Source organism: Rhea pennata, chromosome 1 (genome assembly GCF_028389875.1).
Source record: "Rhea pennata isolate bPtePen1 chromosome 1, bPtePen1.pri, whole genome shotgun sequence".
Classification (NCBI taxonomy): Eukaryota; Metazoa; Chordata; class Aves; order Rheiformes; family Rheidae; genus Rhea; species Rhea pennata.
In genome coordinates, this window is record NC_084663.1 from 95,319,632 (window position 1) to 95,337,387 (window position 17,756).

Genomic DNA, 17,756 nt, shown 5'->3' on the forward strand with positions numbered 1-17,756 from the left:
GACTAAAGATGGCAAACACTATGGAAAAGTTTGGGGTGTGATTCTGTATAATGGAGAACAAGGGGCTGGGTGAACTGTGACCTCCATCTATGCTTTACAATTCTTGGAAATAAATACTGTAAAGGATAACAAAAGTTAGCTGCAGTATGAAGTTATCACCAACAGCTGCATATAGGTGACTATTAGACCACAGAAACGTACCTGTAAGGAGTGCTTCAGCAAAAGACATTCATAACACAAGAGAAAGTTTTTCTTTTCAAACATTAGTTTTATCCAACTTGCTACCTGTGTAAGGAGTATAAATAACTAGCTCACATAGCATAACCATACTAAATGTTTTGAAAGATTTCAGGTAGAAGTTATCAAAAGCAAAATATTTGATGAAACTAAATGAAAATCTAGATCCAGAGTATCTGGACCCAGAGAGTAGCTTATTACCAGTAACAGTAGCAGTTTCAAGAACTCTGACTAACCAAATAATGGATCTGTACTTTCCAGGTTACTTTAAGTATCACAGACTTTCTAAGACGTGATAGTGAAATACTGCAAACATCATGTTTGACAATTTTCCAAGCGAAAAAGAAGCCAAGGCACTCACCCTGTACGGACAAATCTTTAAATAAACATAATGTGTCAAGTGCCAGGCACGCGTTACTGTAAAAGAATGGAACAGATGCAACGTGCCTCTTTCTTGAGCAAAGGACACTGATCCAATAAATTGTACAGGAACCCTTAGAACTTACTTTATTTTATTTTATTTTATTTTATTTCAGTGAGCAGTTGTGTTCAAAAGCAGCTGACTGTGCCCTACACACAGGGAAGGGAGCAGCTCCTCAAAATCAGACAGATTTTCAAATGAATATTTTATTTTTATCTCAAGAGTCTGGATGCCTTGCAATAATTTCAAGTCATCACGAAAACATAAAGCTGACATACGTATTACAGGGCAAGTAAGAGAAGCTGTTGTTTGACTGAACTCCTGGCACCAACAGTTGGGGGAAACAAGTGATTACGAGCTGTAGGTCATGAACTAATTTACTGTAAAAAAAAGAAAAAAAAAAATACACAGAGACTTCCACAAGCTGTGAAGAAGGCTAAGTTGCCCAATTCTGGAAAGTCCAGCACAGCATCCATGCTTACAGTTTCTTCCTTTTACTGCCAAAACTAGGCATGAAACATTCTTCCCATCTCTGCTAACCCAAGACTTTAGTCTTTTCTGATTAAATCCCTCTTAAAAACTCACTTCTCTCATGATCCTCACAGGCATTAACTCAGATCATACTGAAAATTCTGCTTCAACAACATTCTCCCTGTGCTATGTGTCCTGAGAATTTATTGTTTATTTGCACTATGCTAGCATGCAGAGAACTTCTCTGGAGTGGGACAAGGGTTTATTTTGCCAAGCACTGCATAAAAATAAAACACAAATCTGCTTCTGGCTAAGGACTTTGCATATGCTAAACAGAAAGATCCAAGCACTTTCATACCAGCTCTCACACTGACCAGTGATCTAACCTCTCATTTCTCTATATTTACATCTCCTCACTTCTAGTCCACAGCCCAATTCATCAAACTGCATTATATCCTACCCTTCTCTCTCTCCTAGAATTAACAATATCTTTCATACAAAAATTGCCTTTACTTTGAAAATGCTTAGGCATTTTGGCAAAGAATAGTAACTTGTTACAATATATCTTTTTGCTAGAGAATGATTATTCCATAATAGTATTTCGTCTTTGTTCAGTAATAGAAGATTGTAAGAAAGGCTCCATTTCAAGCAGTAAGGCAAGTGCTTGATGACAAAAGTACTGCTTCATATCAAGCAGGATATAGGATTATATGCATGCCGAGTCTGCAATTCTGCTGGTAAAGTAAATTTTAACAATTAAAAAGGCTGAAAAAGATCTCAAACAAAAATTTTTTAAAAAGCTGCCATAATAATCCACAACTTTATTTGTTTATAAGTAACTCTCACAAGCTGCTGTATGCCTATGAAAGTTCCTTTTCATTTCCACATTAACATAGAGAATCTTGATTTAAATCCTGCAGGAGTATGTCAAGACCAAATACCTGACAATTGTACTGCAAATCAGAATACATTCTCTTTTTCAGCGAATAATTTTTTTTCTGGACTTAGTCACTTTGCAGACAGCTAAATGGACACACAGAATATAACATGACAATCCTGTATTTCAGAGAAATTTTTATCCCATTCAACTTCCCTGTTTGTACTCACTAAAAATTGCAGTCACACATGCAATTTTTCATGAGAGATGCTCTACCTCTCTTTGAGACTCTGCCTGCTTAACATAGTCCAAATTTCTTAAAATTTCAAAGACTGGCCCTTAGCTCTTAATCTTTAAAAGCTACCTTGTCAAAAGGCAAGCTCAAAGGAAGAAAGGAGTGTCTGGTTTACTGCATAGCTATTCAGAGATGTAGCAACGTGATCTATTTAAAAGAACTTAAAACATAAAAGCAAACAAACAGCACGAGCCGGCAGGCTAAGATGCAGTCTGCTTTCTTCTTCTGCCTCTTCCACACTCACTCACGCACTCTTCTCCAGGACTATATACATCAGGAGAAGTACAGGCTTGAACCCTCTTGCTGCTCTAGGATTCTTCTGCTTTAAATTTACCCATAGAGACTGAAATACCACCTTCATAATTATTTTTATTCCTTTTCAAAAGTCTTTATTTAGATCTGTCCAGTTTCGATCTGTCATGAACTACCTTCAGCTCTGGATACACCGAAACTTCAGAGCAGCATATGAGATTTGCATGGGATCGCTGATAACTTCACTAAAAGCTGGAAAAACTAGTCTCAAATTCAGTCTGTCAGCTTCTTCAAAGTGTTTTAGGGCCAAGAGGTTCTTCCCCGGCTAATCTATCTTCTGGTACTGAGCCTCTCCCTTTCCACATATTTGCTTGTACTTCTGTAAATGTTGGTCCTGTTCAAGAGGTATTTATTTTTCTCTTCCAAGTTTCTTTTCTAGTTCCATCTCCTCTACAGGCCAGTTATGGAAACTGCTTCTCAGATTTAATGTATTACTTCATGAATTTGCAGATATTTCAGGGACTCTTAATAAATTAATTGAGCTGCATTTCATTGTCTTTCTTCCTCTTATTTCAGTCAGCTGTGTCCACAGGTTCCATTTTGCCTTCTGGTGAGCAATCAGCTCCTGATAGAGAGGAGACCTTTACTATGGATGTATGCCATCTGTCACAACACTGACACTGTGTGATGCCAGCTGTCTTCACTGTCATCTTTTCCTTGAATTTAGTGCTCCAACAAGCATGGATTCAAATACTAACAATTTCTTGTGCTTCTGCCAAAGCTCTCAAGAGGTCCCAGAAATTGGGAAATCTACATTTGGGAATGGAAGTTTAATCAAACACAGCCACTCTGGGAAGGACTCTACATCCTTTACATCCTGTGCAACTCAAGGAACATGCACAGCTGCAATTTGTATTCATCAGATGTTTTCAATTTGGAGTTGATGGCCTCCTGAATCTAACAAGACTTTGTCTTTCCCTTGAGGGAAGGAGAGGATTGTTAAAACCACCACCCTATACGGGAAAAAGTTATCCCTTCAAGGTTGTATCCTAAGCCAGCCTCTGTCAGAGTCAGCTTCGATCTCAATTCTAGTTTGCTGTAACAAAGTTCACACTCCAGAAGACGACTTTTCTCCAGTCTTTGGTCTGCTTTTGTCTACTAAAATCGAAAGTCCTCTCATAGGATTGGCAGAATCATTCCAAATTAGAGTTACAAAACATCTTACCTCTTCTGCCTCATGTCTTTTCTGATGGTTCCTGCTGCCTCTATCTTGCTTCCTTTCTGAGCTAACAGGAGTCTAAAAATGCCTTTCCTTTGGGTCATCTGGACCTCAGTATTCAGTGCTTTACCTTCCTTCTATGTCTTCTCTACACTCAACTGATTTATCCCATTTCTGTCACCACATGTGGCATGACCAACTTTAGTATACAATAGGAGGGAGTCTCATTATTAAAACAGTACTTGCCAAGGTGCAATTCATTTATTTCAGATTTACTTCAGAGCAGAACGACCTGACAAGTTTAGCAGTGCCTGCTTTTTTTCCTTCAGCTGACACTTGTTTTGCTGTCTAAGCTTCTTCCACTGATGAGGTCGAGACAAGTGATGCTTTGTCTCCAGTTCTATTGCTAATACACCCTAATTGCCTCTTAACAAAAAAAAAAAAAAAAAAAAAAAAAATAGTAGCAGCAGTTCATCTCATTACAAGCTACACACCTTTAGAAAATAATGTAGTTACTCTTGGTAGTTATTCTTGATGCAGTACACAGCAATACAGGCCCACCTATGGATTATGGAGTCTCCCAGAGAAGTTATTTTGGGGTATCATAAATCTACTTAGCTTTTCTTTTCCACTCCTCTTCCCCACCACTTTCTGCAATAGTTCTTCATCCTTCCCTGTAGGAGCTGTTGTAAGCTCAGTAGGCTCAATGTAGAATTTTTAGCTCTGCTGCTAATTTAATAATAATAATAGTAAAAATTACTAAAAAATAGTAAATAAAATTAGTAATAAAAAGGGCAGTTTATCTGAAATGGAAAAATCCAGTTACCAAAGCTAAGTGAACGGTCTTACAGGAAAAAACAACTTGACATTCAGCAACTTTCTGATGCAATCAATAAGCAACACTGAAACACAGGACAAGTGCTTTTTTCCCTGCTCTGCATCTTACCACCGAAATGGAAGAATTATTCTTGATGAGTTTTTTTTCTTTTTTTCTTTTTTTTTTTTTTTTTTTAACTCCGTGATAATGTCATTTGGGTTAGCTCCCTGGGACATAGACAATCAGTTGGATTTCAATGACACATTTTTAATTTGCTGGCTGCACTGAAAAAAAGCTACATATACAGGACAAATATATGCTTCCCCTCCACAGTGAAACACAATGGCCAAGTTTCCTAAGTGCCCTAATTTATATTTCCAGCATTTGAATGACCATCCACCTAAACAGTCAAGGAGCCTACACCTGTTCTGCTGAGTATCCTTAAGCCCCAGAGAGAACTGTATGCATAAATCCTCATCTGATGTATCAAGTTAATATTTCTTTTCCTCAATTCCATTTCAGCAGAGGTCAAACTAAGAATTCAAATAAAAACATAAGTATTGATCTCAGGAGTAACTATTATAGCCGAGAGAAAATAGCAGACAACTGCTGGGTCAACTACCACAGGAAGATAACTGCAAACACTGTAGTGATACTTGCTTTGCTAGGATAAATATTTTTCCTTATTAACCAGTGTAGCTTTCTGAGGAAGCCACCCTATCCAAAGTAGCCGGAATTGTTAGACACTCTCATTGTGGAAACAGCAGATCAGCTGTACTTACCCTTAGAAAAAAGAAAAACTTTCCTGGAAACAAATTAATGCAGTTCTCTGTTTGATTCGAATGTCTGGAACTCACACAACAGAGGTTATACTAACATTTTACCAATTTTGATTTTTACCAATTTTTACCAAATACAAAGAGATCTGAAACACAAAATAGCCACGACTTTCACTGAAGATGACTCCTCAGATATGACTTCTAAATAGTATTTATGTATACAGCCAGAAATATTATGAATACTGGCTCTATGTAGTTGATAACTGAGACCTAAACAGTTAGGCACACTAATGAAATGAGTTGATGAAGGTTCACACTGTTCACATAGATAGTACCAGCAGGGTGATTTAGGCCATAGAGTGTCTTAAGAAAGTAGCTAGAGAAAGCTAGTTGTTACGAATCACACGGTTTCTACTTGTCTTCAAGTACAATATTTTAACAATGATCAGAGAACTGATATGAAGAGAGTTTGATTTAAAATATATTTTCAAATTTGAAAAATACACATCTTTCACCTAATCCCACCTTGCCATAAGAAAAGAACTGTATAGGATGATTAAAAGTAGTCCTTGGAAAGGACTAACTGAATTCTATGAAGGTTTATAGCAACTTCTGCAAAATCTTCTTAGGTTTTCATCTGCTAAATTCTTCTAACTTTTTGATAAAAAGCAACAGACTTTCTTACATTTAGCTATTAATCTTTCTGACAGAACATGTCACTTTTGCAATCTGTCCAGATCATATGTACCCTTGGAAATTTCCTCAAATATGTTTTATCTGCTGACTTGAAAGCAAAAACAAAGCATATTCTCTTCCTATCAGGATAGGACTAAAAGCAAAGTTTTATATGTATATTTTTATTTAAAGTGTGAGACAGCTGAAGTCTGAATTAGTTGGATTAACTTAAGAAAAAATTTTATTTAATTACCTTGTGTCAGGTTTTAGGTTTTCCACGGTGGAATGAGTCTGATTTGTAGTGATAATAGATTGCTCCTTTTCACCATCACTTGCTCCATTTTCAGTTGACACAACTTCATACTCTGAAAAATTATAGCAAAGAGAAACTTAATTAAAGAACAGCCATCACTTCAGCATCTTCTTCATTGCTCTCTCTGTTTTCATCTAATTTCCTCTCCTGCTGTTTAAGAAGTCATATGAACATCTTGTATGAACAAGTCTGGATATCAATACTTTAAAATGGTGAAGAAAAGTCCTTAAATATACAGTTCCAGATTGCTGAGCGCCTAACAACTGCCTAACAGCTAACATCGTGCCACGTGTGATCGTGCACACGTGGCAAATTAAGAAATCTGCTAGTTTGCAATTAAATAACTTTATTTCTGTTATATGTCTTCTTCAGGTTTATTACTTATTTTCCTCTTGTACTATATATCTTCCTTCTGCTCTGTCTTCCAGCTTTGAACAGAATGGTCTTTAAAAGCATGAATCCCTACACAGACCTCGCTTTATAGTCCTTCTTTGTAACACTGGCCTCAAATATGGCTCAATGAGCCTATACTTCATTAAATGTCTTTAAGATGCATCTTTCCTAATTGCTTCTAGCATTGCTTTTAACCAGTTTATGGATACGAAAGGAGAAATAATATTAATGATTAGATTTGCATAAAAGTCTATATCACATTACTCATGACAAACTAGTTACAATGAGCACTCTACCATCCCAGAAGGAAATGCTGTTATGTTACTAAAGCATAAAGTCATTAGTATTTAGTTTGAAATTTACTACAGTTGATATCTATAAACCAATACAATGTAAATAGAAGTGGTTTTATTATAAGCACTGCACCATCCAGATTTCATTTTTATTTATTCAGAGTCTTTGGAAGCTAAATAGATGTTTTGTCAGCAAATTGGTTGAACTGAATAGGGGAAAAAAAGTGACTCCTTTCCCTCTCCCCTCGAAGATCTGGCAGCTGCCTCTGTAAACAAGACAACCTTTAAAATTTGTCACACTTGAATTCTCACTTGGATTTAAAGTCTTGAGAGTTCATATATTGTATCTTTATGAATTTATAATCTTGACGTTTCAGTGACATTAATACACAACACTTTCTGATGAAGGTCCACATGTCTTGCATACTTTCCATGCTGTCAAAATTCTACATTTCTCTTCTTCCAAAGCTTTAGATAAAATTATAGAAAGGATTTTTTTTTTAGTTATCTTTTCTGTAGAGGAAATGCTGCAATTTTAAACAACATATTTATCAACATTACAGTTTAAAATATACGATTTTAAAATATATGGTAACAGCCATATTCCATTTAGCCAATATTTATGCAAATTAGATAATACTTAGCACTAACATACTCTTGTCAAGGTCAAACTTCTACTACAATTAACTTGTCTCATGAGCACTCTTACCAGGTGACTAAGAACAAAACTGAAAGCTCTGCCTAAGCAACAGCCGCGTGCAGCATCACCACAAAGAGAAAGAATTCTTTCAGACTAGCCTGATCAGAAGACACACTAACCTTCATCCATTAGACCATGATGTCTATCAAGTCCCTGAAATATCAAGGTTAGAAATTTTTTAAAGTTTAGGAATGTGAATATCTGATATAGATGGTGAACTCTTACAGTATCACCAGAGCAATGGAACAAATGTAGTGCATCCCTCATTCTCCACGCACAGGGAATTCACTCTGTCAGCCACACAGTGCACCCACGCTGACCTGAAGTTACAGGTCCCCCAGAGCCAAGCAAGGAAGAAGGTGATACATAGTTTGTCTTCCAGCTGTGTAAGAACTAGTTAGTTAGACTGCCAAATTCAAAGGCTCAGATTCAACTGGACAATAATGGTGCCCCTAAAGCTCTTTGTAACCTGTCCTATGTTACTGCTTTCACAGCTAATTTAATGATAGGATCTAAAAATATCTTATTTACATATCTTCAAAATCTACTGACATTGTTTAAGCTGCATTTATTGAGCAATTAAGCTCACTCATTTTGACATCATGAACTCTGTGAAGCCAATGGAGACTGATGAAACACAAGATGAAGACAGACATCCAATTCCTTTGTGGAGCAATGTTCATTTCTGGAGCATCCCTGTGGGTTGGAAACTATTGGTGATATAGTTATGCTCAGAGCAAAATCCTCAAGTCAGGAAATCCACCGTGTTTTATGCTCTTCCCCAGGCTTCACTCTCTATCTCACCTGTAGTTACATTAGCCTTCTTTAAATGAGCAGAATTAAGTACTGCAGACTTGGAGGTGTAATATCTAGAGGAAATTGCAGCACACTCAGAAGCACTCAGCTAGTCTCTTTAGTTGGTTATGCCCGTGTGCCAGTTCATCCAAAGAATTTGCAGTTTTAACATCTCAAGAAACAAACTGCTCCAAAAACATAGTTGCCAACTGGAGCCAGCAGGAACTAGGTAGAACTGGAATTTCCACTCAAGAGGTGGAAAGAGCTGTTTGTTGAAACTGGCACACAAGGTACGGGTCAGCCTGTGTCTGCTCAGGTACAACCAAACCCACAGCTGAAACTGCAGCCACTCAGCTGTTGGCAGTGAAATTAGTAATTTGAAAATAAACAATTCCCCAAGGTATTAATTCTGACTGCTGTTCAGTGAAGGCTGACTTTTACCTCTACTGCCAGCAAGCAGTGACCCTTCTTTCCCTTGCCTGTCCCCCATGGCTGTGCTTTTGTGGCAGTTTCTTGTTTCACTGGGTTATACAGTCAAGCACAAGCCATGCTTTGAACAAGGAAACAACACAAGATATTTGAGAAGACATTCCTCCTGGCCCCAAGCAAGCATAACCCTGTCCAAGATACAGCCCCAAGCAGGGACTGCCCCCACTCCAAATTACCTCTTTTGAGAAACACATGGAGAATATTGCTGAATTTTGGTTTTTCATGAAGAAATTCACAACCTCCCCAATTTCTCTCCTTTCCCCTTTCTAAAAACTGACTACGATACCAAATGTAGTTTTGCTAACTCTAAGTGAGCAAAGGAGGAGAAAATTTTCAAAGAACGTCTGCAATAAGCAGATCGACAGCTCAGTAGAATAAAGCATGCAACCTACTGTAAGGCCAAACAGAAACAGACTCACCTACGAGCAGTTACAAAATGTCTAGAAAACTTTATTTACTTTCCTGTTTTTTCCCATGATACTTCTAACTTTCAAGTTTTTAATGAAAAGCTAGCCAGTGACAGGCTGGTGGTGCTGATTTTTTTTAGTTTATTAGTTCTCAGTGGACCTATTTGTTGTCCAAAAAAGAAGATAAAACATCAGCTGCAATTCAGCGTTAAAAAGGAATTATTGCTGGACTCTGATCCCCTCTCCTACCAACTGTAAATACACCCAAACATATGCACTATAGAGATAACATACAGACCTTTACTGTGCAAATCCCAACTTTCTTTGCACTCTTGATCATGGCTGTGGTTATTATTTGTGAGACCTTTGTATTACAATTCTGTTTTTACAATGTCTGATATGATGAAAACTCTTGTGCAATGTATTTGCTAAAAGTCACCCAAAGTAACCTTAAACAAAAAAGGCTTAAAAAATTACATTGCTTTTTGTTTCCATAGTTCTCTCTTTCTGAAACCAGATGTTAAAACGAAAAATCTAATGCCCAATCAGAAGACTGAGAAAACACGGAAAAAATACAAAAATAAGAATAGATGACTGAAAACTTGATTTAAGTCTGTCTAAACAAATAACATCATATTGGTGCCAATATGAAGTAATCACTGTTTTCAGAAAATGGTACTGAATTCCATCTTTTGAATTTAGAAGGTGATGTTGGATGAGTCATTAAATGAGTAATTTTTTGAATTTAGGAGGATGAGGCAAACTAGCTCAAAGAGAACATCTTTAAGCCTTATAATTATAACAGTTTATATTAGACATATTGAAGAAAAGAATACAGATACTATTTATGGAAAAGCTGTTGCCTTTATATAAGATGACATCTGAAGGGAATATTAAAGAAAAGTTTCTCTTAGTGAAGCAATATTAGCATTATTCACATACTCTGCATAAGATTTTCATCTTTTTTCTGGAAACAGTGGAGGGGTATATCAGATGTCTCAGTTTTCAAAAAATTGTCTTGTAGAAAAAAAGAAAGTATAAACTTCAGAGAAACTGAACTATCACAAATGCTGAAACACAAATGCTGTTTCAACTGAACAGAGTGAGGGTTTCCACCTAAAAAATCAGAAAAAAAACATAGTATTGCTTGCTACATATATCACAACATGCACTGGAAAAGAAAGGGAATAAACAGTATCAGAAGGCAATAGGGCCTTGTTTTCATCATTAGATACTGCATGTTGACAGTTTTATCAGCTAAAGTGGAAATAGTTTTCTCTTTTTGCAATACAAATGATTGTGTTACAGTGGGTTCATTAATACATTCAAAAAAGAACCCAAGAGTTCTGCTTCTAGGAAAACACGCAGACAATATGATCACATCAAGGTAAAGACTGGTCTGTGGAAGCTGCCACAAAATAACAACAGCAACAAAAGAATATCCCCTGAATAAAAAACACATTGCAGAACTGCCTGAGATGGGGAGAGTTCACAAAGAGCCTATCCTCAGCCTAATTCTAAGGCTAGGAATAGGGTCACATTTCTTCCATGGTGAAGCACAGGATGGAAAGTTAATCCAGCTAATAATTCCTCTTTCTTGTTGGTACTGTATCAGCCTATAGCCTACTTTTTCCCCCTTAATATTAAATAAGCAGAAGGGCCAACTTTCTTCTATTATCTTTTCCACAAAAAGAGCGTGCAGGCTAATTTTTTTCTAAAACTGAGAGGACAGCAAGAAAAAATGGAAGGAGAATCTAGCAATAATTTCTAAGAAGTCAGAGGTGCAATAATTTGGGGAAGGAAGTAGCTTTGCTTGTGACAGTCACCTAATTAGATCCCTGCACTGAAATCTCTCATGACATGCATATGCAGCACTGTCTGAAAACATTTGACTTGTATGCTGAAATGAATGACAATGATTAAGTCTTACTCCTTACAATTCCTAGTCTTACATATTCTGCCCATTTGTAATAAAACACATAGCAAAATTTGTTTGGCAGCAGCTAGTGATTTTGCAAATTAGAGTTTTATTTAATGTCTCTGGTAAAAATGGGAGCATTTGACAATAGAGAAGAACCATAATTTTCAGATGTTACTTAATTTCAATGTTCAATTCTGGCAAGCTTGTATTGATATACACAAGAAGGCAGAAAAGATACAAATGGTCTTTTTGCATGCTTCCCTGTCTGCACACTCATGCATGAGTAGGAAGTATTTACTCTCAGTATAAAAACCCTCCTTTGAAAAGTAAAAGCCGAACAGATTCTTTTAACTTACAGAACTTGGGGTCCTTACCCTGGGTTCAGCAAGTACTACACTGGTGGAGTTCTACTGACTTACTGGACGGATATAAGGTTTCATTGTGTCCTGCCTACTGACCAACATCATCCTCAAGACAAACGTGTCTGCATTGTGTGCGTGTGCGCGTGCGTGTGTGTATGTGTGTGTGCAATAAAGATCACTCTCACTTTGCTAGAACTTCTTGACTTGATCTTACGAGACAAGCTGTAGGTTTTTTGCTTACCTATAGTACATAGGGAAGCCAGAAATTAAGAGCAGACACAGGGTCACAGCTCTTAAGTATCTTTTTTGTTATCACAGACACCAATGATAAAATTGTGAAAAACTCCAGTCCTAACCCAGTAGCATTTTCTCATCCACACTGGAGTCCACAATAACATGGAATAAAAGAATCTGAGTACAAGACTCTCTTGGGATAGTAATATTTTATATACAACATAAAACCAGTGTCATTCAAAGTAAAAATAAGCTAAAAATACTATATTCTGATATAATGAATAAAGAAATCAAACTGACCAGTAACAGTGTCATTGTCTGGTTTTTCCCAGTCCAATATGACAAAAGTTGGGCAGCCTTCAACAGTCACTACTGTGAGGTTGGTTGGAGGGTTTTGTGGAGGACGAGTAGCTTCTTCCTTGCTGCCAACTTCTTCTTGAGGGAAGTGTTCAAGGGAGCTTGTGATAGAACAAGGCACATCATCGTCTTTCTTCATGTACTTGACATGAGGGGCTAAGAGTAATACAAAAGAGCTGTTATTCAATACAGAGTGCTTTGACAAAACATGGATACCATTCCACCTAGTGCATAACTTCCAGTTCAGGCCACAAAGGAGAAAATCTCTTGAAAAACAAAATCAAAAGCAAATGTTGAAGAGTGAAAACAACACATTCAACACTCCTCTTCAAGCTGCTTGTTGTTTTTTTTCCCCACAGTTGTTAGATGTGGAATCCACATTCCCTTCAACCTTTTCCCATTGGTACCACTGAAGAAATATCACTGTGCAGGTATTAGTGGGTGATACGCACTGTTAAAGAATTTGAAAAGATTACCTTCTCTCATAAAACAGGACAATTAACTTTATTCTTTCTGTAGTAAAATGACACTACAGTTCCATTTGAAGCTTTTGGGTGCTATGCTAATACAAAGAGGTAATGCCCGTCACTTTGTTTCATCAGGAGTAACAAATTTAGCCTACAGTCTTTCCACCACTAAACTCGCAGTTTAGAATGCAACCATCAAAATCTCAACCACTGTCAGTGGCAAAGGATTGAAACTTGAAACAAACCTTCTGTGACAAATATCTTGCATTCTGCATCAATAGTAGGAAAAGATGATTACTGAAGACAAACACGTTCATTTTAAAATTCAAACTTTAATTAGATGTATGTAATAAATTCCTGTAAGAAAGATAGTGTCATTCAGAGATATAGTATCTTTAACCAAACTAATTGATAAAAACTGACAAGTCTTTTGGTCCAAAACCACTTCCTGTCATCTAACCTCGCTAATCTCTCTAAATTACCACAATAACAATGACTACTTTATTATTTAGTCTAGTATATATTACCATATGCACAGTTTGGGACAAAGGATGAAATAAACATGATGAGATATTCCCTGTAGTGAGGTGCGTTGATATTGGAGGCAGCATCTCTCCAGGCATGCTTACAAGTGACAGAAATGTTTTCAGGGTTCGATGCAATACGAACAGCTATTAAAGTCATACCTTGGTATCTTGGTTTGCCTGAAGAATCAGTTTCTGATGTAGGACTTGAGCTGAAGACAGTTGCATCAACTGTGGGAGATAAAGTTAAGATACAATTTGCAGTAAGTGTGAATACACTGCTAGAATTGCAGTATCTCACAATTCTTTTGACATTCTATATTATTGCCTGAAAAGCTCTTCTATGGTACACCTTTAGTGCCAGGTTTGTTTTTCCCTTTTAAAGACCCCATTTAGGCTGTGGTGCTAAATAAACCTTTTACTTAACTGCTAATACAGTCATAATCAAAAGACGCAGTTCACGACTGCTGCTATATTCAAATCATACAATGTATGTAAAGTGCACTTCAGACCTTTTACAACCTTTTTGCACTGTACTGACTGTTTAGCTTGAGGCTTGGTTCATGCTCAGAAAATATGTAACACTTATGCTGGCACATGAACTTCTCTAAAAATAGTGACAAGGACATGGCAAACTCTCTTCAGAGCACACAACTCACAGAATCTGAAGGAAACCAAATGCAAGGATACAGATGAATAGAAATGTGCTAAAGCAATCAAAGCGCATGACATCAATGTTATGGTAAATAGCCACTATTCTGAACACAATCCTATCTTAGATATAAACACACTGCCTGACAGAATTTAGAGCTATTACAATGCAAAGTCATCCAGTATCACAATTCATGTGGCAAATTTGAAGGTATTTGAGAAAATGTATTTTTGTTCAAGAAAAGCATTTTGCAAGCTCCTGAAAATGTGTTATGCGATATTACTGCTTCATGCTGTTCCCTCTGAATGTGACTCAGTAATTGGCATATTTTGGGGCCTCATTTTATTCTTTAAAGAATTATTTCTGTTAAAAACTATCTATCACTTGTCCCTAGACACTTGTCACAGATGGAAAAAAACACATATATGTTTGAGAAAAAGAGATAGCTTTGTAATTATTTAATTGAGCTTTTATCTTCTGGTCAAACAAAGCAATAAACCGAAGCATCTATGTGTGAACTTTTGAGAAGACCTCAATGGATGAGACACGCCATAAATTCACAGCAATCATTTTTGTAAGTCTTGCATCCAGCTTGCTTTATTGAGCAGCATGAGTCACAGTAAATTCAGATCGTTATAAAGAGATAAGAGTTTCAGTGTTACTATAAACTGAGTAAAATTAACATCAGCATCATTTATGACAATATACCAAAACTTGTATATTTTGGCTCAAAAATTAATTCAGAGCACATCTTTCCCTGTATGCCATTTTGAGGAGATGTAGATCATAACTTGTCCCTTACTCTTAATTTTATAGAGGACTAATTACCAACTAACCACCATGTGGTTAGTACATCTTTTTTTTTTATTTTTTTCTGTCTACATAATGGTCAGGTCAATCAGGTAGCTGGGTGACTATACATAACACTAAAATTATGTTGAGCACTGACAGTGACTGTCAAGTAATAATTTGATTTGAATTTATGTTCTGTGCAAAAGGAAATATTCAGGAAAGGAAGTCCCTTATGTGCTACCTTCATTGATTCAAGGTAGCCACTGAATACTACTGAAAGCCTACTAACTATATATTGCTTTCTAGGAAGACAGAAGGGTCAATCACGTAATCTCATTTACAGACAATCATATAAATTTCATTATAGTCGGATGTGTATCCAAAGACAACCAGAGGAATTCAGTCAGTCTACAGAAGTCACAAAGTATCACTGAGGGAAATCAGAATCATCCCAGACAGAGTTCCTCTTATATTAAATACATAGTTCATTGATATAGTTTAGGGAAAAGAAGCAAGAGAAAAGAAATAACTACAGAAAACCTTAATGTTCATGTAAAAAAAATAAAATAAAACTACATATGTAATATGCTTACCATAATAATCTGGAGTTGCAGAAGCTGTTGGTGTCTTATATGGTATTCCTGTCTTCACAAATGTTGTTGGTCCAGCAGGTTTAGCTAAAGTAGTGATAGGGAAAGGAGGAGTTTGTGGCAACAAGACATTCACTATTTAAAACAGCGAAACAGCTTTTTGATTTTTCTAACAGGACTCAGATTTCTGAAAGCTACTTCATGGGGCAAGTGGGACCATGAATTAAGGAGGAAAGCACATATTTTCATTTCAAACATGGTGTTTTGTCAATACATACACAACAGTTTCCAGTTGGATTTAGGAAAGCTCTGATTTGTCCGTATTGCCTAAATTACTTTCTTCTTCCTTCTAGTAAGAAAATTCTTTGCTACTTTGAGATTCACTTTGAAGGCCACAATCAGTCAGAACATGACCTGGCTATAAGGCAGGTAACCATCCTATGCAGACTGGTGAAGGGACACAAACGACCAAGGTAACATCCCTTCATAAAATACATGACAAAAGATCTGGAGTCAACAACTGAAACTTGCATTCTTCCACTCAAATACAGCTAAGGTCCTTTCATTTCCATCCTCAATACAGAATGTATATTAGCAAGACTAAAGGAGGAATACAGATATTGATAAACACAGAGTTCTTAACTATGGTCTACATTAACAGTTTAACCATCTTTGGAGTCTTTGGAATTTCCACTGAACAACTTCAGATGCATTTCAAACGAACAAGAAAAATGGAATGAAGTCCAACAATTTCAATGTTTATTACATCATATGCCTCAATGAAAAAGGTTTCTTTCTGAACTGATCTCTTCTGTAGTTAGCACTGTTACTTTTGACAAAACTGATTGTTAGAGGCACTATCTCTCTCATAATTAAATATCTATTTTAAAATGATTTTAGATTACTTAACATTGTTTTTATTTGTCAGCTAATATGAATTCACAATGAAAACAAGTTCCTAAGAGATACACAATCCATGGTAAACTGAATAGGCAGAACTTCAATGAACTAGGGCAAAAGCAAAAATGGAAGGTAGGAATAAAAGTGAGAATTTATTAAGATTCTCACTTGAGTCCAGAACATTGAAGCAAATTTTTCCTGTTAAGGCTATGGAACAGTCTCTCCAGGGAATCAGCAGAAACTCAATTACGATGTTGAAAACTAAGTTGGACAGAACACTGGGAAATACAGAAGAAGGAAAATCTGCAACTGGTCCCACAAGCAAGGACCAGATCATCTAACCAATTTATTCCATCTTGAATATCTAGGAAGGTATGGTAACTGCAGATTACCACATAAACTGGCCTATAGTGTGTGTGGGGGAAAAAGAAGGTGAAATTTCAAAATACTGGTAGATGAATTAAAGACTTAATGGGGAAAATTAGCATAGACTCCATTACTTCCAAGCAAAAGAAAATGTATCAGGTCAATTTTTGTTGTGTGTCACAGTTTAAGACTGACCATGCCTTATATTTCTGCTATAGCTGTTATTAAGGAAACACTACCAGCCAACACCAAGCATGGGCATAACGTTTCTATCCTGGCTCTGCTGTTAAGTAAATGTGCAGCTTGTTTAGCCAGCTTTGAGATTCTTGCTTCTGATCTGCTACACGGAATACTGAAGATTTATTTAGGTCCCAAAATAGCCAGCAAGAAGACTAGTCACTGGGATAAGCTTTCTCACAAGGATGTCTGCAAAAGTAGAGAGGGATTAGCTTTTGTGTAGATGGGTAAAGGAGGGAGAGGGCAAAAGGAGCTGTATTCTCTTTACAGTACCCAAACAGGCTTTGCTCTCAAGAGTACGCAAAAAAAAATTTACAACCCCCTGCCTTAATAGCACACAAAGCCCCAAATGAAACAAACCAAAAAAGGATATAAAAAAATAAATCAGAGCCAAGATCTTTATATTGTCAGTGGTCTACAGAGATTAATGTGGAGAAAGAAGTATCTTTTACAATGTTAAGCACAACAAGATGATGTTTTCTGATTATCTGGAACAATGCTAATCTATGGATCCTAATAGGCAGACAAAACATAGGTATGGATACTGAGTATTACCTTCAAGATCAAATTAAAATAAAATCAGAAATGTGAAAGATTTGGTGTACTCTTCTATTGATACTGAGAAGCAGAAACATGGTAGTGCATTAGTGAAGCTGAAATACTCTTTCCACATGCTCAGGTCACTCTACCTCACAGTGCAATTAGTCTTCTAGATGTTATTAACTCAAGTTATTTGCAGTGGTTAATGGATGTGCCATACGTATGGGACAAAATTCCCTTAAGAAATAACCACAGATCCTTACAAGCTGTGGGTCTGTACTGAAGCATGATACTAGATATCTCCCATCAGACTCGTAGATGAAGTAAAATGCAAATTCTATTAGTAGACATGAAATGTTCTTAAGGTAGATCTTAAAGGAA

At 36.6% G+C, this 17,756-nt stretch overlaps 1 protein-coding gene across 32 annotated transcripts in view; it reads right to left on the reverse strand.

The window, feature by feature from the left end:
* ABI3BP (ABI family member 3 binding protein) overlaps nt 1-17,756 on the reverse strand; it is a 173,832-nt gene that overhangs the window by 18,037 nt on the left and 138,039 nt on the right. For all 32 annotated transcript variants that reach the window (XM_062596154.1, XM_062596364.1, XM_062596355.1 and 29 more), the window contains 4 exons: nt 15,336-15,419; nt 13,461-13,529; nt 12,251-12,463; nt 6,297-6,408 (listed from right to left, as the gene is read on the reverse strand). In XM_062596154.1, the coding sequence (XP_062452138.1) occupies nt 6,297-6,408; nt 12,251-12,463; nt 13,461-13,529; nt 15,336-15,419 (478 nt within the window). The remainder of the gene's footprint in view (nt 1-6,296; nt 6,409-12,250; nt 12,464-13,460; nt 13,530-15,335; nt 15,420-17,756) is intronic.